General features: G+C 43.6%; 1 protein-coding gene across 1 annotated transcript in view; it reads right to left on the reverse strand.

Annotated features, from left to right (window-relative positions):
• Positions 1 to 21,702, reverse strand: part of MLXIP (MLX interacting protein) — a gene marked incomplete at both ends in the record, with an annotated part of 48,905 nt that extends 27,203 nt beyond the window's left edge. Inside the window, one exon of the mRNA XM_082007495.1 lies at positions 21,332 to 21,702. Coding sequence (XP_081863621.1) covers positions 21,332 to 21,702 — 371 coding nt within the window. The remainder of the gene's footprint in view (positions 1 to 21,331) is intronic.
• Positions 21,703 to 25,765: the final 4,063 nt, after the last annotated feature.

Genomic DNA, 25,765 nt, shown 5'->3' on the forward strand with positions numbered 1-25,765 from the left:
TTTCAAATTTGGATTTTGTAAATTCAGTTTACAGGAACAAGCTACAGAAATGTACTGCGTTTTCCTGTTTAGTTAATGGATTCCCACTGCCCTTGTGCTAAAAGGGCTCTTTTTTGTCTTAACTCCTGCCTCAAAACTCACGTCCTCTGTGCCTTTCCCCCCTCCCTGCCCCGGATTCCTTCCTGTACATGATCATGCAATCTTTTGAGGTAGACTAAGATTTTTCCTTTTATTGCAGGTGATTGTAATGAGGCTCTGAATTTAAGCAATAGGGAAAAAAAAATCCAATTTGATATTACAGTAACTAAATAGATTAGTTTTTTCAGCAACACAGAAAAGGAACTTTTTGGCTTCTTCCCAGCATTTTTTTTTTTGAAGGCGTGGTTTTAGTTTGTTTTTTGATCTCCAATCTGTTTTGCTGGGGAGTTGGGCCTGTCAGCTCAGCTCTCCAAGAGCCAAAACTAACAGTATTTCCTCAAACAAAGGTTCATTCAGAGAATCAGATTAAATGCATTGTGTGCTGCAGCAAAGAGGCAGGCAAGTGAAACAAAACCATTTCTACACTGAGTGAATGTGTGTAGGACTTGCAAGGAGGCCACGTTTTAGCATCTTACTATTCGTACCTACAAAGTTAATCCCAGCTGCAGCCCTAGGATACTAATCCCACACAGCTCATTTTAAAAGCAAGCTCATTTTCTCGGTTACCTAGTTCATCCTCCTTACCCGAAATCCTCCTGCAGTAGCAGATTCCAGGTTTGAGAGGGGATGTTTTATTGCCCACACTCCACAAATGACAGTAGGGAGCTTTGTGCTGAAGTTTCATCAAACGTTTTAAAACAACCAAACCCTCCCCACTGTTTGATTCATCTCCTTTTAAAAATAATACTTCAATCTTGAAGACAGAGATACTAGAACAGACAAATATTTTTCCTCTATCATGAGCATTATATACTAAGAAGTGTTACCACCAAAAAAAAAAAAAAAAAAAAAAAAAAAATCAGTTATCCACTGGCAAACTGGAATTGCAATACCTGCCAAGGAACATATCTAAACGGATTTCACACAGGAAGGCTGAGGTATGCACCTCCTGAAAAGGAATAGGAAAGTAAAAGATCAGTCATACACCAGAAGCAAACATTCTACCACAACGAACACACTAGAAAACTACATTTATTTATTTTACAAATTGAACATTACTTTAAGCAAAGCTGGGAAGTTTAACTTAATTTGCATAAATGACGGTTCGCAGTGTCTGGGCTCTTGCTCTGATGAAGACCCCGTCTATGCTGGCGACTCACAAATGGACCCGTAAGTGTTGCAGCACGCCGAGCGCTACCCTGGCTTATTCCAGCAGACCTGTGCTTTGCCAAGGCAACGTACTGCAGTCTCCCCAGAGAAAAGTAAGAGCTGAAAAACTCACGTTTGGAAAGTACTATCACATCTACACCGACAGCTTTTCAGGCCACCATTATGTCAGTCAAGGAAAGGAGTTTTGCACTGTAGCTTTAGCCAAACATAACACGGCCAAGATCTGCTCTATGAAGAGGAAGGCTTGCAGACAGCTCAGAAGGACCACTGGAGAAATGCTTTCAATAGAAGCAGTTTTCAGGCAAGTTATGGAAGGGTGAAAAGAGTGCTGAAACAGCACAGGGCAAAGGGGAACATAAAGAACAGAACAATTATCAACGAGACTTGGAAACTATAGGGTCCTTGAGCCAGCGTCTATTTAAAGACTCAGAATATTTAGACAGTTTCTCATTTCCAGTCAGAAATAAAAGAGTATTTCTAGAAATGTTCTTGCTTTTCAGACATTTGTCCAACATTGACTCACAGAACTGAAAGAGCAAGAAAAGAGAAAAAGCTTCATAAGGAAGCTAACGTCACTCCTATTTCAGTCAACAGGCTGAGAAACGGACCTCACGGTCACCATCTATTGCTGCTAGCTCTTGAGCAAAACCTCTCCTTGATCCCTACTGTATTTAAGTTTGCCCATCTACAGAAGTAACTTTATAAGCATCAAAACTTTATAAAATGTCACATACTTCAAAGGTCAAAAATTAAGACTTTCTTCAAAGAACTACCAGAGATACCATCATGAAAAAAAGGCACTGACATACGGAACTTACGCAATGCTTTGAGATCTAGGGTCAGAGGCAAGCACCACTACTTCCATTTGCCCAAATCTGAAATACCAGGATGAAGAGCAGCTGCCCATGGCCACAAAGTATGTCAGTGGCAAAGCAAGGACAGAGCGCCAGCTGATCATCTCCCAGCCACACGCCCCATACTGGAAATGCTACTAGCAAGAGTAAGTTTTCGCAAGGATTAGATTTCCATATTTCAGTTTACACATTCCCCAGCTCTTGGTGAATTTCCAAGCATGACAGAATAATTTATGAAATATTTTAATATGCTCAGTAGGAAAATGGTATAAAGGTAACACTCTAAGAACCAAGCTGACCTGAACCTGCACTATCATTTTATTTGGCATTGCTGTTTCTCAGCTTGTGTTTGGTTGATGAAAAAAACAGAAGGAAGCAGCCTTAACTTTTCTCCTACTTGGCTAGAGAGTTCAAGACAACATAGAATCCATTTTTATCTCTGTGGTAAAATTTTTTTCTGTTTACAAATAAACATAATACTCATATTTTCTAAACTATTTCTGACATCTGCTAGGAACACAACTGTTCATCAGATATCAGCATGGGTAAAAACGTCAGATCTCCTCAAACCTTCCTTTAGGAGAAAGCGTCATTGTAAATATCATCAGTAGTTAAAAATCGTAGTCAAGAATTACAAAACTTTTGCAGTAGTAAATATTTCAAAAAATAAAACTCCACAGGAAATTGTTCTGATTTTTGTTCAAGCAAACACTGCAACCCGAAGTTTCTATTTTGGTATAAAACATTAAGAGACACAATCTGTCATTTATTTTCCTGGCAGATTACATGTAGACGTGGAAAGCATACAAAGTGAAGATTATCACAATTTCTAAGCATTCAGTTAAAAAAAAAAAAAGTTCCTCTGAGGTAAGAACTAGTGGTTTAAGCATGGGCTTGAACCTACACTGTATAAAGTTAGCACGTACCCTGTCCAAGAGGGTTCAAATCTCAGTTGGAAGTGAACGCCAGTGCATGTTTAATATTGAACTAAATCCTACATAAAAGGAAAATTTTGGTAGTATACACAAACACTACAAAAGGCAGGAAGCATCTGAATTTATATGCTGGTATCTTTGCACATTTCTTATTATGAAAAGCCTTTATTATAGGATCACAAGCAATCTACCCATATCCTAAGCCTCTGTGTACAGAATAGATGGTACGCAGCACATCCTGACTATTCAGCACTTTCATTGGTGGCCTCTCATGCTGTTTGCTTTTCAGTGCTCTTACCCTGATTTATAGATTATGACAATCTTAACAAATTCCTCACAAGCTTTTTTACGGTGCTTTCACCCTCATTTTGCAGGTGGGAAGCTGAGGCATAGACCTATTAACATTTCATTATCCACGTCTCTGATCTGTCCAATGTAAGATGACATGCCTGCACTTGCTTGCAAAACTGCATCCAGTTCCCTTTCCTGATCCCTCACCTCGCTAGATGGATCTCCACTTGACACTCTGACCACCTCTACGGTCACTCCTTTGACTAGCTGCTACCTCTAGTTTCTTAGAAAATTGTAATTTCACCAAGTTTGAAAACAGCTTTGCAGGACAGAGCACTCCACTCAAACACAGGCCACCTCCTCACTAAATTTCAAGGCCCTGCTCCGATCCTTAGGGTAATACAATCTTTGAAAAATGATTGGAACTTCTTTGTTTTCCTTTTTTTTTTTTTAATATGGGCAATACTTGTTTCAGCTTTATTAGGGGAACAGATTAAACCACTTTGAACAACTTCTCATTCAAAAAACATAGGCTCAGATGTGGGAAAGTTCAGATCAAACAATTAAAACAACCAAAACTACAGTTACACAGTAGGGATTAGTGGGCAACTTTAAGAACAGGAGGTGCTACCACTGTTGCGTACAGTAACTGCTGGGTAAAAGGGTGGGAAGTCAATTCTTTTTAATGTTTTCTGCAGCGTAGCTTAACGCCTCATGTTTTAAAGAACTCGCCCTTCTAACAAAATGATCATGTTCTCTTTGTATTTAAAGCAGTAAGCATGAAACCCGCTCACAGTATGCCAGACAGCTGCTCTCCGCCTGCAATTGCGGGCCAAGTACTGAAGTCAAGCTACTGGAGATGCAAAACTTCAAATCCAAGCCCCTCTGCAGTTCCCCTTCTCTCCTGTGCTAGGACTGCAAGGTTCATGTGGCTCAGTCAGTGTTGTGCCCTGGACCAGACTGACCAGAAAACGAGTATCCAGCATCATTCACAAACTTGGCAAAACTATTTTTAACACAACTAGCTTGAGAATCAGGGAACACATGCCTTATTCTTTGCCTGAAAGAAGCAGAAGACAAACATACCTTTAACGTACCTTACGACTTTGTAGTACGCAATGGTGCACCAGTAACTAACACTGTGATCAGCAGCAGTGAGGGCTGAGAGAGTTACCAGATTTTCTTTGCTGCATCATCTTTACCAGCAGCTTTCTTTTCAGCTCCCTCGCCGCTGCACGCTTCCCTTTTATTAAACAGCCACCAAACTTAGCGCACCCCTTCTCCTCTCCATCACTTCCTTCTCTTCACCTCGCCTCCCTACTGCTCAAACAAGGTTTAGAAGATTTTGGTGAGGCAAAGGAAACATTATATATCTAAGAACGCTGCAGGTGGCGTAACAAGGGCATCACGGTCAGTTCTATTGTGATCTTTTCTCACAAAATCTCCGCTAGGATGTAAAGCATTTAAACAGCATTTAAATAGCACTCCCCTACTGCTATCAACTGTTATGATGATCAACATGTTGTACTGATAACTATATTAACAAAGTAATTCACATCAATCAATACATTTGTTTTTTCTTGTTTTTGAAGTGTTTCCTGTGCGCTCTCGTGTGTGGTGAAAAGTAAGAAGTGTCATTTTTAAAGCAGCTTCAGTATAAAGGGAAGTGATCCTACTCACTTATTTCAGAGTCTCTTGAAATTCTCCACTTCTTCCCAACACTTGATTTCTGCCATTGGCTTTTCATCAACTGTCTCAGCATCAGAATATTCATTACAATGAGCTGTTTTCCGGTATGGATGATCAGGAACTGATACAGTCGTCCAGTGCACCTTCCTTCTCATTTAAAAGGACAGCTGTTGGCAAGGACCCTTGTACAGAGAGCTATGAAGGTGTCCGGATCCTTTCGAATGTTAAGGCCCTAGCCTAGATTAATACACTCATCAAGATGCAATGATCTCGGACCTTGTTTTTACACACCTAAATTATGATTAAAGACTTTTCACACACAAAGCTTCTGAAAACCCCAAACAAACAGTATCAGCATGGCAGATCAGCACAGCAGCCGAGCAGCACACATACCACAGGAACCCAGAGCTGTTTACCACGCTCAACAGGCAGAGAAACCTGAAACCAGCACTTCTGCCACAGAGGATAGTGTAACGTTGTCTGCACAACATTACAAGCCTATAAATATACTGCAGGACTTCAAGGATCTTATTCTGAAAGCCACTTAAGTGTTTTAAAAAGAAGAAATGCCCCCCCCCTTGTGAAACAAGGCTTTCATACCAGCTGTCTGCAACCAGCTCCCTGTAGCATGAAAAACACCAGACTTATTGCCAAATTCAGTTATTAAAGACTCAAGACTGCAACAGCACATACATTTTATTCAAAGTTTACATAAAAGCTGAACCAGAAACTACACAAAAGACAGAAGTAGACTAAAGGCACCATTGTGTTACTACTAAGGCTACTGAAAGATCAAAAAAACCCCAACCCAAACCCATAGAAAGATAATGCAGGGAGAAAACTCCTACCAGAGTTAACATGAAACAGACTGGAATGAGTAAAAAAAGGGAGTTTAAAAAGAAAATAAAAGCACCCCTAAAAGGCTACGCACACCTCACAGGAAAAGTCTCTTCTTAGAGCTTTGTTGGATTTAAGCGCAAACAAATGCTTTGACAACGCCTTCACCAAAACCAGCCCTTCAGTTAGAGGTGGGCATCACACCGGCTACAGGAGCAGCCACATCCCAAAGCGCGGCCGTGAAACTCCCTGGGATTCACCAGTCAGAGACCACAGCCTCCCAGGAAGGTTGAACATCCAGACAATGAACAGAGGAAAACAGACCTTCACCTCTGGGTCGCCAGCTCAAACAGGAGCTGTGGAAACTTGTCTGCAGCACTGCAGGGAGGGTGTGGGAGTGACCCTTCGTTAATCGACTGGGACATGGGGGGAAAGCTTACTAATGCTCGTGACACACAATCCGCACCACACTTTTCCCAGATGGCTCTCGTTGCCCATTTAGGGTTGGACAGGCCAAGGGAGATGCCTGGTTCCCACACACAGACGGACAGAAGATCAGCCCTGTCCTTAGGGAAGCGGCTCCAGTCATGCTGAAGAGTAGTTTGTCACTTCATAACGACCGTGCTTATGCTCATTACGCTCACCACAGCACAGAGTAGTAGCACCTCCCAGGGAGGTGGTGGAGTCGCCATCCCTGGAAGTGTTCAAAAAACGTGTGGATGTGGCGCTTCAGGACATGGTTTAGGGGACATGGTGGTTCTGGATTAATGGTTGGACTTGATGATCTTAAAGGTCCTTTCCAACCTAGTGATTCTGTGATTCTGTGATTCTGTGAGTATTGATGAATGCTTCATAGCGGTTAACTTCATAAAGCAATATTTAATCTCACTATATATGGTGAGCGTCAGAGAAAGACCTTGGGTTTATTGCAGTATAACCTTATGAAGTCGTTCCTTTGCTCACAGTAACCACCATGCTCAAATACCCACCAGCAACACGGTTCAGAAATTCTCACGCCAGCCCCCCGTGCACTAGTTAAGTCACAGCTGGACTGACCGACCCCCTTCCTTACCAAGGACACATTTTCAAATGGACTGAGATGGTTTATGTCCCAAAGCAAGAGGTGACTGCTCAAGTAAAACAAATTACAATATCAGCACTCTCCTGCATCTTGCGACAAACAAAACAAAAACATCACTAAATGACCCTCACACAAGTCTCTTTTGAGACGCATTTTTTCCATGTTCCAAAATAACCCAGCATCAACCTTCATTTTGTAGAGTCACTTAGAACGTGCAAATGAAAGGTAAATAACGTTTCTCACGTTTATTGCTACAGAGAAAAGCAATCTCTCTAAATTCGTAGGATCGGTCTCCCCATTTTTAAAAGCCTACTATATCCACACAGCCTATAATCACCACGCACAAAGGTCAGACCCCAAGCCTACTAATGTGCTAATAAAAACTGCTAATAAAAATTTTAGTCTACTTAAGCTCTGCTAAGATTTCTACTGGAGATTTGAGTGTTCTACTTGTATGATTGGATACTGAAAACAGATGGGTGAATGCTGGGCTTCTAAACAACCTTCACATACTAAAACTTTATCAGAAACAGTCATGAATTGGTTTTTACTGCAAATTTCTGTGCATCTACTTAGAGAGTCTCTTAAGTTGAGCTGTGCTCTTCAATAGCATTTGCTGATTTGATAAATACGTGCGCAAAATCTAATCACATGGTTCCTATGAAGGGTTAATTATTTTCACACAGAAGAGAGGCAAACCAGAACACAGGAATGCCTCTTGTTCCCATGCAGTTTGATTACAGATTACCCCTCCGTAATACGAGGAATGACTCAGATCACAGAGTCATTCAAGTCACAAACATATTGGCTCTCTGCTTTCACAATACAGCCGAATATCCAGTACCTTCAGGCAGCCGGTTAGGGAAGGCGGCAGCACAGAATTCGGCTGCTATCACAGAAAGCCGCCACACAGCAACACAAACTGGGCTTATCTGCAGCTTCCAGAGACCAAATGCCGCTGACAAATACTGTCCCGTGCTGCCTTGAAGAAAACACATGCTATAAAATGAGAGCACTCTAAAGCTGCAATTTTTATAAGGCAAAAGACAAATCTCTTATATAGAAGAAAAAAGGTTAGCAAAGAGTGAATGTGCTGCCTGGATTTTCTTCACAGCTGATACTAAAATGCTGCCTATCTCACTCTAGTACTTGGCACCAGAACTCGCCTGCTTTAGCAAGAAGCTGTACGAACGCCCATACAGGTTGGGCCAAAGCTCCGGCTTTCCCCGTCCTCCATCTCCAGCAGTGGACACAAGCAGGCACCTGGGGAAGAGCACGTTTGTGTGACACTCACTACAGCCCCCAACAACCAGCCCCCTACAGCCCCTCTCAACTGTAAAGGAAAAAGATACCAACTATTATATTAACTTACTCCCTAAAAGTGAATTGGAAGAACTACACTGTTTCGGCTTTTTGCTGTGCTTATAGATACCTTTGGTTTTTTTACCTCATACCTGAGTGAGTTAAGATGTGTATTGATTTGTCAGGTCTCTGCTTTGAAAAGGGAGGGATAATGACATTTTTAATAGAGAACAGACAGTACGGTCACTACTGCAATCACTCGGATGCCCCACCTTTTGGGTAGATTGCTTCAGGCTCTCTGCTATTTCGCAATCTCTGCTTTCTATTTTCAACAGGTTTTAGGTGTCAAACATGGTTACTAATTACCTGAAATAAGTGTTGTTTCCTCCTTGAGGATATTTGTGTCTTTGATCAAGTCAGTTCTATCTCAACACTAGGTTCATTTGAAATAAGCTGACAACATGCAAAGAACTTCTCTGGCTCTGTAACAGATCTAAGTATTTCACAACCGCATCCAAATCCTTTGACTTAATCCTTCCTTTCTAAAAGTTCCGTATCCTCAAACCCAGAAAAATCATTTCTGTGTGTTCCCAGGTCACTAACCTGTTCCCCCCACTACAACCCATCCTCCCAATTTTCTCTCTCAAAATCTGTGTTATGAAGAACAAAAGTAAGTAATCATTCCTTTTCACTGCTTCATGCCTTCCCACATCTGGCATGCCACCACCATATTTTCTATTCAAGTTCTCTCAACCTCCATCCTGTCAGGGACAGATGTTTACCCAAGCAAACAGAAAGATGGACTAAGCTGAAGTATCTGGGCAGATACTAATATGCAGGAGTTTGAATGTATACAGGGGAACATTCGTACCTTCTCTGGACACTGTAGAGAACGAGCTAACATGAGAAGCATGATATATGACATCCAGACCATTACGTGCTGCTAACAGACAAGCAAATTTCAGAGCCCATTCCTGAATCCACAATGCAGCTCAGCAGAACCAGGACTTCATTGTGTTGCCTCTCACTCAAATATGGCGAGCCCTCCTGATGCAGGCAGTTGTCACTGTAAATATTATCAGCAGAGCTTGACTTGCCATAGATAAACTTATTAACACTGCTACAGCTTCTATACAAACATTCAGAAATTCATCAGAATGAGCAGAGACCAACCATCCTAGCAAACAACAAATTACATTATTCTTTGCTCTGGGAAATGTGGCAGCAGATAATACCCATATCCATTGATTGGTAGATCAGGTATGCAACAAGATCTTCCACTGGCCTCTTCTGTTTGGCACTTCTCCAACAGCTGCCAGGCCCACAGCCCAGGTATTTCCTTTTTTACTTTTTTTTCCTTTACATGCATGCCTTTCCTTTTTTACCTTGTTGATCACTTCTGTCTCTGACACACTGCAAAGTAATAGCTTCCAGTAACTAACACAAGCTACATCAAGTGTCATACCACAGCATCAAAAGCAAAAGTCTGCATAATAAGATGATAATGAAGAGCAGTCATGGACTTCAAAGAAGAATCGCAGAGAACTGAGCAGCTCTGCCACAATTCATGGTCCATTTGGTCCCTGTCCCTTTGGGAATGGTGTTAATAGTGAAGACAAACAGTGAAGAAATTTAACAGCAGCCTAAAATCTGGATGCAAGATTATAGCAAGAAGAATTTAGCGATGGCTCACATGCACATTCACATGAATGTACAGTTGCTAGATGGTAACTAAATGCAGTAGGCCCAAGTTATTTTTAGGTCTATTGTGAAACTCCAACGTCACTTCATTCCAGCTGCTCCAAAGACACAACAATACCATCACACAGGCCTGGGCTCTCTATCATCACCATCTCACCATCATCTCGCTATCAAACCATCTGGTTTGACGGTCTGAGTCTAACCCTTGCCCTGCATTAGAATTTTGCTGGGTGAGAATTCAGCCAAGGTGACAAAGCCCCTGGCACAGACAGGGCGATGCAGACAAGAAGAGTGTTCTGGACAACTAGCTCAACGTGGGCTGGAAAAGTCGTCTGGCTGCTGGATAGAGAATTCGCTGCATTTGCTGCACACTCGCTAGAGGTCTCATAGCCATGCCGGCCAAGGTCACTTCAGTTGACGTGTCCTTGAACTGCTGCAGGCAGAGCACCCGTTACTATGCGACCTTGAGGGAAGGGAGAGTAAACAAAGTGGCAGAGGGAAATGGAGGCCAGGATTTCGAGTAAACATCCCATGCTAGAGAGTTCTAAAAACAATGAACTTGACAGATTCCAGCAGCAAAAGCGTCCTTCGTGCCTCTGCAATGTTTGCTTGGATCCTGTTACACAGAGATATCACTTTAAAAAAAACCCCGCTGATAATACGACTAACACGCTTCACTGTCGGACAGATCAGTGGAAGAAAAGGCTTCATCCTGTTTACGTATGTTTCCGAGGACCTGTTCTAACCAGTAGTCCAAGATGCAACACAAACTCTTCAGGACATTCTTGTACACCTCTTGCACCCAGCCTGGCACGACACAGCCCCAGGACCACAACTACTCTAACGGCAGCAAGGCTCTGGTGCTCACACGAGCTCTCAACACAGTTACCCCTGAAGCGTCCACATAAGCAGGAGTCTTTTGGAAGAATCAGGGTAAATACAGCATAGGAGGCAAGCAGTGCAGAGGACCACAAGTATGACACACACATGGTTCAGATGCAGGAAGACTTGCAAGCTGCCACCTTCCCCCCCGATTTGCAAGACCCAAGTATAAGCAATGCAGCTGTTGTCTCACTTCCAAAATTAATAATGGTAATCCTCTTTCTCCAGAAGGCTGAACCTATTACACAAGAGCAAGGCTATCTGGATCTTCTCCTTACCCCCTCAGTCACCCTTAAGGCTCAGCTCTTCAATTCTTGTTCTTATTCACAACCCAACCCTACTACAAGTAAATCCCACCTAACACCAGGAAAAACAAGACTACTCTTTCACCTCCCAACTGAGATGGAAGAAGCTTTTTCATGCTCTTGCAGAAACAAAGCTGTAGCAAGCATCAGATACCTGTACTTGTGTAAGGATAACTCTTTATGGGAGTAGATCTCTCTAGCTTTCTTCCTTTGCTCCCTCAGCTGAAAGCAGCCTCACCTCTTCTATTTCTGCTATGAACTGTCTCCCCCAAATTCTGTCCTTTGCTTCCCAAATCACTGAAAGAATGCATAGGGAAATATTGTTAATCTGCAATTAAAGAGAAGCACAAACAACACATATGTACTCTACCCATAAAGATATCCTCTGCTTGCTCTGGTGTAATATAAACGAGCAATAAAGATACCTCAGGAAATCCAGAAATTTCCCACTATATTAAAAAAAGTATTTCTCTCTGTATGTAGAAAGACATTCCCACATACAAAAAATTTAAGTAGGAAAAAGCATTAAATAGAGCAAAAAGGACTGCATCCAACTGCTTTCTTGCACAACACCATCAGCTAGACCAGAAGAGAGATGAGAAAGTCTCTAGCTGTGCATGACTGTTGCAGATAATGTTATGCTGTGAACACAAAACCCAGGATCAAAGAGCTGTCGTTATAACAAGTCATGAAAATTTAACAAGTCATTAAAATCCTTCTGTGCTTTTCAGAAAAAGTGTTCAATTCATTAAGTACCATGCTTAGCTACTTAAACAATTGCACCCTTTTCCTAGCACCATGGTACATCACAAAACATATCATGTCAAAAGGGTTATCTGTAGATCAGCAGTGGTCTAGCCTAAACACACATATCACTAATTAAAGAGAATCAGATTCTTTCACTAATACCCTGCTATATGATAATCCAAGTGGTGGCCTGCAGGCCCTTCCCATCTGGCCTGTCACCTTTTGTTTTACAGTCTCAGAGGAGACAAAGCAGCTCCGAGAGCCACTCATAACACCCTGGGCTTTGTACCTCTAACGCACCTCCCCAAGTGGCCATGGTCCAGATAACTGACCAAGGGAAGGAATCATCTCACTGGGCCTTGGGTCTAGATGGCTTCCTGCGGTCCTCTCCAGTCCCATCTTCTATTATTCATCTGACAGCACAGCTGGACAGCCCAACTTTAAAAATACCAATGTTTCACAAAGGTAACTGTAGCTGAGCTTGCTCTTAAGTAGCACCCAGAGTTTGAATACCTTAAGGCACAAACTGAAATCTACTTAATAGAGATGGAACAGCGATTACCAACTGTTCACACCGGAGCAGAACGCCCCAAGTGTCATTCAAGGCTCTCCTTTAACATCCCCTCCTCAGAGGTATTAAGCCTGGAAAAGACCTGTAAGAGATCACCAACATGTACGAGAATGACAGTAAGAGAACTCCCACAGGAGTTCGAGTAGACAAACAACTGCTCAATCCAACACTACATTTAACACAGTGCAGCAGAGTCCAGCGGCCGCAGCCCATCAAGCCAAGAGAGGAAAGAGACAAGGAGCCCTCGGCATTCGTGCTCGCAGAGGCAAAACGATTCCCTCCTAGGCAGGGTCCTTCAGCTAACTGGAGCGGTGCGTTCACCTTCTGAACGCATCTCTCTTGCACAAAGGGGTCATGCCTCGCATGGCAATTAAGTGTTTCACAGCTCAGGGAGGCTGATGTCATTTACACTTCCAAGCCCAACAAAACAACTCTCCACAGATGGAAAACCCAACTTCCTCTACGAATAATACAGCTCCCGCTGTTCTAAAAGCAGGCAGCTTTTCTAGATTCTCCAGAAGGCCACCGTTAGCAACAGGCTCGGGAATCCAGAGCCAGTGCTCCAGGTATTCAAGCTTCCTTGGCGACTGCAAAGCACAGCCCTTTCATGAGGAGAGCAACGATGCCTCTCAGAACCACAACTACCAGGCACGGCCGGGCGCAGGTGCTTTTCACAGGCAGTTCAGTGAACGCCAAAGGCAGTCGGCAGAACACTGCCTGCGAGAAGCATTATGATTACCATTAAAATACCAGCCTGGTTTTATTACCCTGCAATTTGCACCTGTAGGGTTCCTCATCAGTTACAACAGCCAGTAGCTTTTCTAACAGAGGTGTCAGTCAGCCGCACATCATCTTCCTCTTCCCCTCCTAAATCTTTCTTCCATTTTTCTCCTTTCCTTTGTCATTTAAGTTTGTAGCTGAAGTGCCATCTTCGATATAGCTTCCTTTTAGACTCCCATGTCAGCTCACTTCTGAACTTCATGCCTTTGTTTCCCCCTTTCAAAAAGACCTGTACACACATCTGGGCCTCTGAAGTGTTGAGACTGTTTTGGTCATTTTTAGAAGGGAGAAAGGGAGGAAAAAGCAGTTAACTGATTCAGCTAAGATCAACAAGCAAGAAACTAAGGGCTAGCAAAAAACTTTGTGCTTGTGTCACAAAGTAAATAAGCTGTGCCAAACGCACGCTAGAACACTTCCGATGGCGATTACTGCTTTACTTACAAAGAGATGTCTATATTAATTATATTATGAATGGCACCAATAGAGCGTGTTTTATGTTCAAAACAAACAATCAAAAATGACCTTCCAACTCCCATTTTATTTTGAGAAGACCATGGTTAGAAGTTTTATTCTAGTAGTAAAGCTATTAAAAGCAGTTTCTGGAAAACCTAGGTTTTCCTAATCCCATTTTTCAAGCCTTCCTGCTTCAGAAACTGTGACAATAGTGTAATTCTAGCTTGCACTAAAAACAATCAGATTCAGGTTTTTCCATCACTGTCTGAAACACAAAGAACCAACTCTATTTTCTTTGGAGGCAACTGAAACAAGTACTTTTTCTAATCATCTTCATAATTGTTTTATAGACATGTTAAAGGTTTCCTTCCCAGAGTAAAAGGAAAATTGCATGAAAGCTGTAAAATATTTCTATAGCCATCAAAGAGTTTAGAAAGCTTGTCTTGTTCCTCAGAAGTAGCTTAGAAGTTTTGTCTTTAAAGAGACTGCTTGTGCCAGTGACGTTAAAATATCAAAGGACAGACAAGGAAAATTGTAAATGCAATTAACTTCTGCATACAAAGGAAAGGAAGTAGCAAGCATATAGCCTGAAGTCTGTTAATTAAAAATGAAATACCAGATTAAACCCAAACTGGTCCAAGTTTCTAAACTGATAAGGTTTGTTGTTGTTGTTGTTTTGTTTTAAAAAGACAAAGCTTTTTCTCTAACAGCAAAAGGAAGCAAGGCAGCATTAGAAGAGCCAAACCAGGAAGCCAAGCTCTCCTGTCCCCTTTTTACTGCATGCTCGTCCGTGACTTCCATATCAGGGTCCATCTAGCTCGCTCTCCCCCTTTATCAGGCACACCCTCATGAAGCGCTTCCTATCTCACTCCTCCATCACAGATCAAAGCATGGGGAAGAAACGCTGGACTTCTGCGACTCCAGCCACACTTTCAATCATCTACCCTTGCTTTCCTAGTCTTACCTTTCATATCTATTTCTCCTGCTCTGAACGAGGAGAAATACACTGGCATCCTCTTTCCTTCAACTCATTATTATCCGTTCACCTTCGTCCTTTTTATCAAATCTCCTCCGAGTACAACTCCAACCTCTGTTCTTATCCACAACATCCCTATCATCCTCAGAGACTTCCCTTTCTCGCTGCCATTCTGCTGCTGAACGTTTCCTCACTCACATGAGTTCAGTGAGTTTGCAACTCGGGCTCAAACCCACCCAGTCAGCTGAACTTGTGACTCAGGTCACTTGCTTGACCTGAACTTCACAGTATCTTTTTTTTTTTTTTTTTTTTTTTTCCCTTTTCCATCCCTGTGACCTCCTCTATCAAGACCATCCACCCCACTGTGTGGCTTTATCTTGGCCCTTCTAATTCATTCAATACATTCCTCAAAGATCCCCTTAGTTTTACTCCAAATCTCAGTGAACTTCTGGCCTCATTCCCTGCCCTCTTAATTCTTCCTTCTTTGCAACACATCTCTGAGTACTGTTACTAGGGGAAAATTTCCACTCACACACAACAACTTAGAGAATTCACTCTCTACTTGCACAAATTGACAGGCTTGAAATTTAGAATGCCTCTCTGACATCTCAGAAATGCCCAGCCATCAGCTCAATATGGCTTCAAAGCACCCTTTATTCCTCCCTACCACTTTCCAGCTTGCTGCACCACTAGATACCCCTTTGTTTGATTAAGACTAATCATAGCTTAAGGATACACAGACAGATAAGCAGCTGTGGAAGTGACTGTAGAACAACTCTGCCTTCCAAAAGAACCGGATTTTTTTACCTCACATGGGAGAGTAACGAACAAGAATGATTCGGTGACCTACTAAAGGATCGTGTGGGAAAACATGAGTAAAACTAAGACCTGAATTTCGGGTTTCTTGGCTTTAATTCCTCTTGCCACTCAGCAGAAAGAAATGAAAACAGGTAAGGGGGAGAGAACTGGAAACCAATGTGTTAATTTCTGTTGCCATCAAACTCTACATCATCCAAAGCACATCATAATCATGCAACACAAAATCTTCACTGAAAGTAATTCCAAAACTCACAGTTCAGCCAAGCTGTTTTCAGACCATGCAAAAGTTATTGAGAACTGGCAATGTGAGGACAAACTGGCTCCCTCTTCCCTTTTTCAGCAACCTATCAGAAATTATGATTATGAAATCCATGTTGTATTTAAGCCAGAAAATAAGATCTGTTTACTGTGTGAAAACACATGACAAGAGAACTACAACAAAACCTGTAGATTAAATGATGAATCAAAAGATTATATCAACAATGTGCTTTTTTAATGAAAAATGTGACTACTGTGCACCACACCTCTGTAGTAACGCCCTACGCAGCCAGGTCCACAGAAACCACTAAAAGCTCATGACCCACAGAGCCACCAAAATAGCCAGGAGCAAAACAAAAAAAAAGTCCCTGTATCTAAATATCTGCCTGCAGAATTTGTTTTTTCTTCCTCTTAAGTCATGGGTAGCCCTGCAGACACCAAGACCTTCATTTCAACGAAGGCCTTTTCACACTACCACTATTAAATGTTTACTTTGGCAAAAGAAATACATCTTTGAGACAAGAACAGCTCAGCAATCTTTCTGCAAAGCTTTCTGAGGTTCAAGGTTGTCAAGGTGGAATTTAAAAGTGTGTCTTATATAGAGCTTAAAAGCTTGTGACCATAGGTAAGAGGCTCAGTAACAATGTCCTGATTCATACTGCACTCTCAATATAGCATCTTTGCTTTGAAATGACCCTTAAGCATGAGTACTTCTAACACAGCAACTCTGCTCAAGTTAGGCTTAATTCACAGGATGAATACAGCAGGTTTTATCAGAATAGTTTCTACAAGCAGCATATAAAATAGGTAACTAAATTCTGGAAGTTTTTCATCTCAAACCTGCTGTCACCGTTGCTAAGAACCTCCCAAAACACACGCTGCATTAACAAAGAATATGTGGCAAAGGTGCTTCGTAAACAAGCTGATCCCTAACGTCAGTCCACTGGTGAAGGGAATATTTTTGGCTTACATCTACATGACGTGAAGGGGTCATATTGCTAAAGAGGAGAGATGAGATCTAGAAATGACCTGGCAAGCTTTTCAAAAGGTAGCCTTTGTCACAGTTCCCAGACCCTGCTCTCCTGTTCTGCACAACTTTAAAAAGTAGGATACAGAAGGGCTTAGACAAGTATCTGATGCCAATGTTAACACTCTTACCCAAAGTACAACACCTGGCATGTTCCTTAAGCTCTTATTAGAAGGCGCAAGAACTCTGGGGCTACTTAGTAATAAATGAGCCCACAAAGTCATCTTCATTTACCCTATCATGCCCTACCACTAAGTAAGATGGACATCAACTGACATAGTAATACATAACCAAAGTTTAAAAGAACACCAGCCACATTAATTGTGAGTAGTACCTTTAATAATTCCTACAATAAAGTTTGTGCTTTGTTTACATGATGTACATGACCACAAACAACTGACCAGCCCATTCTCTCAACTGCAGAGATCTTCTGTCCAGCACTGCAAGTGGGGAACCTTCACAAAGAAAATTAATGACTTACGTGTCCCAGAGCTTCATCAACCTCTTAACTTCCTTACAGGGCATGGATAAGACACACTGGGCGAGTACCGCAGAATCACACAGTACTAACGGAGGTCTGAACTGTCACTTACCCATTTTACACCTAGAGAAAATAACTAAAGAATCAACTTAAATCCACCTTTTCCAGGAGTAACACATTGTGTTTTCTGCTCCCTGCAACGATTACATTAGTCAATCCAGCATGATTTACCTCTCTACCACCTCAGCATCAAAACCCTAGAGATAAACTAGCACAATGCCACTCATTCCTACCACACATTTTTCAGAGCTCCACATGCAGAGTTCAGAATATGCAGATCTGCATTTCCAAGGGCATATTTCAGGTTTTGGCCCTTAAACAAACCACACGCCGTTGTTCCCAAAGCAGAGTTTTCCATAGGGAAGTCTAACATCCCCATATTCCATCCTGTTATGACAATAAATGGTTTACAGTGCCCTTTGGTAAAGAGTAACTTTCACTTCACATAAGCCTTCAACCTGCATTCTACGAGGAGCTGAACATTTTCTTCTGTTGAAGACAACAGCTCTCCAAAACAAAGAAGAAAATATCCTTCTGTGCCCATCTCAGAAAAAAAACATGATATGCTGTGGTCAAAACAATTCATAATACATTTCAGTTTTGGGAAGTTAATTCTGGGTAGTGTAATTGTTTAGATAATTGTAGAGTTATGAAAGGGCTTTACTAATTAAATATCAAGATTACGTATCATTTTACTTAATTCTGCGTAATAACCATTGTAGGCCATAGAACCATTAGCATAGTTTCTCATCAGAATTAACAGCATCAAAGGTAACTTTAATTTCAGAAAGCTTTTTTTTTTTTTGTAATCTTTTTGCCTTTAAAGTGGCCTGCCTGCCATACGTCAATTATAGCTACCTACACACACGAAGACCTGCAAGGTCACATTGTTTTAAAGGGCTGAAATGAAGGGGCTAAAAGAGGAGAACCAGGGTTCTTTTAACCTTTGTCAGTGTGGTATAGTTCTCACAATCAAGGTCATGAGAAAAATGGGTGACATTTAGATAAAGTACAGCCCGCATGATACCTGTTGTAAGCCCTAGGGTTTATAAGTAACTTATTGATTTAGAAGATTGTTTTAATCTCCTAACTCTACAGGGGAGTATGCTATGGTCATATTTTCCCCTGTGAAGTGGCTCATCTGAAATGAGGATTTTCAACCTGTGCAACTGGATACGTGACTGAAACAGCTATGGTGAAAATAAAAATCAGGTTAGCTTGTACTGCTCAAAGGCATGACGGAATCACTTCCCTCATGTTCAGAAATAGCTTTTTTTAATCACAAAAAGTTTGACAGCTAACAGCACAAAGTCATATTAAAAAAAAAAAAAAACAAAAAAATTACAGCACAGTTGAAAGATCCCAGGCTACACTGCATCCCACCGCGAACATGATTCAGCATAAATTTGGTCGCTTTCAAGCATAAACCATCCTAAGTAACGACCCAGGTAATCTAGAAAAACTTTGCTTTCTAGCTCGTTGGTAAAGCTCATGGATACCACACAATTTAGTGTTTCTTTTTAAAACTTTAAACACTGAAATACTAGCAATGGGTGTCAAGCGTAAATAAATATTACACACAGAGGTCAGTTACAGCAACTTCCTTGTTTTTGTGTTTAACATAGCTGCATCACCCCAGTTCTAGAAACATAATGAGTTAGCTCATGCCCCTCGTTGCTGCTTCTGCAACAGCCACAAAGCAGAAACCACACTTCACCTTTTTGTTTCACAGTTTTTGGTGTTGGTTTCCACAGCCCCCAGTCCTTTTCTAGAGTGAATTTCTATCCAGCAAAGGCAGTAAGAAAAGTGTAAACACACAATCTGCGTGTTTTGTCAGTGCTAGATCAGACAGACAATAATGGGAAAGATGCAGCTGAGGCAACAGCAATGAAAACATCCCCACAAGCCAACCAAGTTCAAATCAAACTTGAAGCACAGCACAAGAGGCAGTTGCTGTTTACTCAAATGTTCTATGTTCCCTGAAGAGGATACAGAGAGACCACTTTGAAGGTAGAAAGGTTCAACCTACATGCTTAATCAATCATTTGTTAAGCAGCAATGATTCCTCATTTCATGCCTCCGCTCATCACCCCAAATTAGACTTTCCAAAATTATTTTAATCCTTTTTAGACCCAAGTTTATAATTGGTTTGTCAGGCAGATTTAAAACATTTATCACAAAGCCATCAAGTAAGCAGGATGAATCTGGGCAGGATGTTTCATGGTTGCAACTAAGCAAACCTTAAGGTATCCAAGTACAGAAGTACTAAGAAATGCTTTTCTTTGGTAGGCTCTAAGAAGGTATTTTCTGCACCTTGCACCTCATACTACCAGCAACATGCAGGATAAACTTACTTCTTCTAAAATAGATTTGGTGCTCAATTTACGCAGCTACATCAGAGTTCGGTATTGTCAAATTAGCAGCACAGAATTATTCCTTTGTATTAGGTGTGATCCTCAATTTCAAAGTCCTGAGGATACAGTAGTGGAAGCACAACATAAAATAAAGCTGATGGAGGCCAATGAGAAGATATCAATGAGAAGTCTAGTTCTGTCCCTTGTAATACTTGTGGTTCCTTTGCATGTTCCTCTCGCTTGTACAATAAAGGCAGACTGGTTAATTTTTAGGTAAGTTTTACATTTTTTAATTTCTTTTGTAAACACAAAGAATTTGTGTCCATTGTTATATGCATCTTATCTAAGGTTTGCTCTCTTGCCAGCAACTAATAACTTGCTTGGTAAAAATTATAAAATGAGAATATTACTTACATTTTCTCACTAAGCATATGCAACAGATAGTTCTATTGTTTCCTCTCCATTGAGCAATACTTAAATTGAGGAATTTGGGGTGGGCAAAGTTAATTTTCTTTTAGCAAGCTAATATGATTCCTATAAATGAAAATAAGTAATTCCGTTGATATGCTCAGAGGCGTTTTCCATCATTCCTTTTAATCAACTTCCAAAATATGCTCAATAGAGAACATCAGATTGGATCCAATTTCTGCTCTATCACATGGAACAAAAGACTCGAGCAGGCATACATCTTTTCAAAACACTTCTATTCCATAGCTCTGCCTCCATTTTGGATGACAGACAAAGGGGATAAATGTGAATCTAATGCCTTATTAAACAGATGAAAAGCAAAACTGAAGTCTGAGCAAAAGGCGCAGATAAACCCAGGAAGTGCCACTGCCAGCTGCAACCACCGGAACAAAGGAAACAATGACAGATCCCGCTTTCTTGAATTTGTTATAAAAAAATAATTGTGAAAAAAAAATTAAAATTGCCCGGTTTTCACATGGGCCGGGGCACAAGCGTTTACTTTGCGCTTCAAGGATTTCTGCCGAAGCTCTTCAGCACTAGACGTTCCCACTGACTTCGAGCCTGACCGTGGGACGCGGAGCGTTTTCTGGTGCCACGCAGAGCCTGCGGAGGCGGCGCGCACTCCCACGCCGGCGATGAGGTCCCACTTCGCCTCACACGCTCAACCCAACCCCCTTCTCTTCCCTCCCAGCCTCGGTGAAAACGCGATGACAACCTCCGCGCTCGCCCGAAACCGTCCGCGGGAGGGCCGGGGCGACGCTTTGCCGCCGCGGTCTCAGGCCTAGGAAAAGTGCCCGCAAGGATCCCAAAGTTCATTGAAAACAAAAGCGACACGCACACCCACGCGTGGCAGAGGGGGTATCACGGCCGAAAGGCGACGCTCGGCTTCCCCCACGCCCCCGGCGGTGCGCCGGCGGATCGCCTCAGGCCTCGCTCCCGCTCCCTCGCCGCCTCTCACCGCGCCCTCGGGTCCCCGGCCCGGTCCACCCCCACGACGCCCAGCCGGGGCTTTCCCCGCGGCCCTGACTCACTCCCGGAGCCGCTCGGCCCCTCCGCGCCGCCCGCGGCCCCGGACCCGCCCGGGCCCGCGCCCCCGGCCCCCGCCCCGCGCCCCCGGCCCCCGCCCCGCGGCCCAAGGGCGGCGGCCGGTACCTGTAGGCCAGGGACATGCACTCGAAGAGCTTCGTGAGAGAGGCGTCGATGCTGAGGCGCCCCCCGGCGCCGCCGCCGCCGCGGGCCGCCCCGAACTGGTAGGTCTGGCAGGTCTGCTCGTTAACCGTGTCGAAGTCGTAGCCCTTCTTGGGCGGGTGCTCGCTGTGCGGCGACGAGACCATGAAGTGGCCCGAGTGGATGATCTGGGGGCCCGGGGGCTGCCCCCGCCGCGGCCCGCACCGCCGCCCTCCGCCCGGCGAGGCGCCCCCGTCGTCCGTGTCCGACGAGTCCTCGTCGGGCTCCGTGCGGGGGGACAGCGGCCCCGCCGCGCCGAGAAGCCTCGCCGGCCGCATGAACACGTCGGCGGCCATGGCCCCGCTGCCGCCGGCCGAGCCCGCCGCCCGCTCTGCGCCGCCACCGCCCCGCTCCGCCCCGGGCCGGCCCCCGCCGCGCCGCACCGCACCGCTTAAAGGAGCCGGCGCGGCCTCGCCGCCTCCCCTCCCCCGCGGCCTGCGCCCTCTCCGCTCCCGCCTCCGCCGCGCGGGGCGCCGGCCCCTGCCCTCAGCAAAGGGCCCGACCCGCCATTGCCGCCCCCGAGGCCATGTCCCCCTCACAGGGAGCCCCAGCCCGCAGGCCAGCGAAAGGCAGTGAAAGCCGCAGCCCGCCATCACCCTCGAGGCCGCTTTTCCCTCAAGGCAGCCCCCGGGGCCGCTTTCCCTCGCCCTGCCACCCTTGAGGGACGAGAGCTCCTTCAGAGGAAAAGGCAGGACCATCCTGCCTCCACCCACACACCTGGAACCAGACGGTGCTTGGCCATAAGTGACTCCCGCCACGCTTTTCCCTTCTCCTTACACCACGCCGATCATGAAACATCCCCAGGGGGTGGCTGGCCGCCTCGCACCAGCCTCGCCAAGAGAGGGGAAGGCATCCTGCTGCCATGCTACTGCTGTCCTGTCCCCACTCCTCCCGCAGCGGTTTGAACAATCCAGCGTGGCAGCTCCCCGCAGCAGGACAACACGTTGTAGGGTGTGAGGTGGCACATGGGGAAGCCTCAGCCAAAAATGCGTAACCACCACTGGCCTTAAGACTGAGATGAGGCCTGGGGAGGCTGCGGCCACTCGAACAGAACCATCACAAGGCACTAACGTCATGTCTTTGGTAACACGCTTCCCTCAGAGAAACACCCCGAAGCTTAAGGGACTCTTAAGAACAGAGGACAGCCCAGAACTGGCTGAAGAATGTTGATGAGATAGCGATTGCACTACAAATATTTCATGGATTTAAACTGTCTTTCATACAGTAAATTGGTGGTTATTCTCCAGAAGCAGCCTGCAAGAAGCCAGGGCTGCTACAGAAGCAGCTGGAGAGCTGCTGCAGGCAGGCTGCGAGCACGGCTGGAGGGCTCAGCCTGCAATCATGGAGAAAAGCGCGGGACACCGAGCTTCTACTACTGCAGGCCTGCTGGCTCACGCCTAACCCACGTACCTGCTCGGTGGCATGCATAAAATAAGCACAATTGTTCCAGGGGAAGTAAAGATCGGATTTCATCCTTTGCCAAAGCATAAAGGAAGCAATGTATCTGTAAGTCAAGATGAAAGCACAGCAATAGGGCCAGTAGGTGTATGTCTGGGGAGAGAACAGCAGCTTAAAGCACAAAAACCTATATATATGTACAGGTACGTACATACAAAGTCAAGAGAAAAGATCTCTAGCTTGCCCTGCAGAGCAAACCTCCATCACCAGGAGAGCAACTGCATTCTAGGTAGCACACTCCAAAGCATTTATACCAAATTGCTTATATTCGCTCAGTCATAGGACCTCACACTTAAAAGAAAAAAACAGGCTCTTATACATAGTCATCCTCAGGAGAGTAAAAAAAAAAAAAAACCCATTAAATTGCCACATGCTATTTTTTCTACTTTGTAAAACCAGAAATAAGATCAAGGGAAAGCAATTCTTGGGCATGGAAGTAAGAGGCATTCCTGCAACATCACAATTACACCCTTGCAGTGAGCGGATATTCTCCATTAGAGAGCATGAAATCAAGACGGATCACTGTGTTTGCGGGGGGGAGTGGTAGGTCAAATACTTCCCCACACATGACAGGAGCAGAAAACATCGTCACATCCTGTGAGGGCTGTTAGAAATCTTTAAAAATCCAGACTAACATTCAGCTCTTATTCAGCATCACATATGACTAAAATTCTTAAGAAAAGGCCATACTCATAATTTAGCTTCAAAGCTGGTTATTATCTTATTTTAAAGCCATTTTTAAAAAAGAAGAAAAAGCAATGCTATCTCCCAGCAAGGCATTCTGATTGGGAGTACTCTAAGCGCAAAAAATGAAAACATTTCAAACCAACATTCATAGTTTTACGAGGTCTATTTTAAGCCTGACATGTAGTTTGTTAAGAGCACCTGAACGAAACAATTCAAAATCACAACCACCCATCGATAGCAGCACTGTATGCAGTACTTCCATGACAACAGCCTATATGTTTACCTCACAAATTTATAAGCAAGCCACACTTGCTTCTTCCTTTGTGCAAGGAGGGGTAACTTGTTAAACCAAAGTTAAGTAACAATGCGATTTTCTAAGAAAAGTTAGCAGTACACCAAGGCATCATTTAAAATAGGGGTAGCAGTCTTAAGCTATACCTAGCATTTGACACAGTTCTGGGTTTTCTCCTCTAGCCATCCTCAGTGCAAATACCGCAGCTGCAAGGAAAGACGCATCCCTTAAAATAAATCCAGGTATTTTGGAGACAGACCTCTTGGTTTGCCTTTTTAAGATCAGCATTTAGGTGATCAGCAGCAGGTAAAGATTCCCAGCTATCCTCTCCTCCTCCACAGTAAGGAATTCCAGGAAGCACAGGGAAATACTAAGGGGCCGCAGCAGCAGCTTTTGAGCGTGCTTTTTCTTACTGCTGCTTTTCAGTAATCTGCAGTGCAAGGTGAAACGCAGGCCACCATCTTCTGATGATGTTGCTTCAACAGCGCAGGAGGAGACAGCCATTTCCCGACTTAGAATGCAACTGTAACACGCACAGAGCAGAGACACATTCAAGCTGTTTAAAAATACACCCGCAGTGCACTCCACAACACTTAGTGGTAAGAGATTATCCTCCTAAATCTACAGACGGGAAGATAAGCATTCCCATTTTGATGAGGCGCAAGGAATCTTACTCACAGCCTCAGACTGCGGAGCTGGTTGCAGGTGCTGGGAGTCCAGCCATCCCGCTACCGCTCTGCTGGCTCCTCTGCCCATCCTGCTCCCAGGCAAACCACAGGGCCAACCTCCAGCTCCTACCCTGCTTCTAGGCTATGCTGTTGCTCACTCCTTACTGGCACAAGCCTTACCTGTTCAGAGGCCTTTGCTTCTGGGGCCTGTCTTGAATTACACCCTTGTTTCTACTTGCTCTTTTCTCTCCAGTTCCACCCTATACACCATTCCTTTATGTAAGTCTGCTGATTTAATTCACTAATCCAGAGAAGAAAAAACCTAACTAAAAATGGGTAGTTTTCTTCCCAGGTTAGTGAATTTAAGTGGTTGATGAGAGGATGCTATAAGCACCCCAGTAAATGCAAGGGAGGCCATAAAACGAAGCTGGGAGCAGGCAAGCTGGCTGTGGCTCGCCCTTCTTGTAGGGGTGAGCCAGCAGACCAGTTCAGCTGTCTGTGAAACTGCAGGCTACTTTGGGACAGAGCACAGACAACACTAAAAATAAGCTGGACACTTTATATCCATCTTGAATGTAAAGAATCTTTCCAAAACTCTTGCAGAGTTTTACCCTTGCTAGCATCGGGCTCGAGCATGTTTCCAAACTGAAGCGTGTTTCCACAGCATGCCCTCCTCCCTGCAATTTAAGTTACCACAACACATTAGCCAAGGACCAACCCAACAGTAAGCACCTTAAATTACCACTTTATTCTGCAGGTTGCTGTAATTACATTGGCCATATCTATTGGGTGGTTGTTGTTACAACAACAACAACTACCTGTCCCCTGCCCCACCCCACTCAGTGTCCTGCTACAATATCAAGACACCTTTGGTCCACTCAAAGGTGAATCATTTTACATGTTACCAAATGAGACAACACCATAGAACGCACATTTAAAAATGCAATTTATAAAACCAGAAATTTATTGTAAATTTAAAAGAACAGACTGAGATAAAGTTTCTTGATAAAAATTATTCACACAGCATTCATGTTGTGATTTTTTATTTTATTTTTGAAATGAAACCATTGTACATTGTACAAACCATAACTACCGATGGAATAAATAAGTGAAAAATTATACTGCTGTACAACACACACACACACAAATCATAAGATGGAAAACGATTAGGTATTGAAGAAAACAAAATTCTTTACACCTTCTAACAGGCCCTTAGATATAAAGAACATTCCAAAACATGACAATGTTTATGTA

This window comes from Phaethon aethereus (genome assembly GCF_964289735.1).
Source record: "Phaethon aethereus genome assembly, chromosome: 17".
Taxonomy (NCBI): Eukaryota; Metazoa; Chordata; class Aves; order Phaethontiformes; family Phaethontidae; genus Phaethon; species Phaethon aethereus.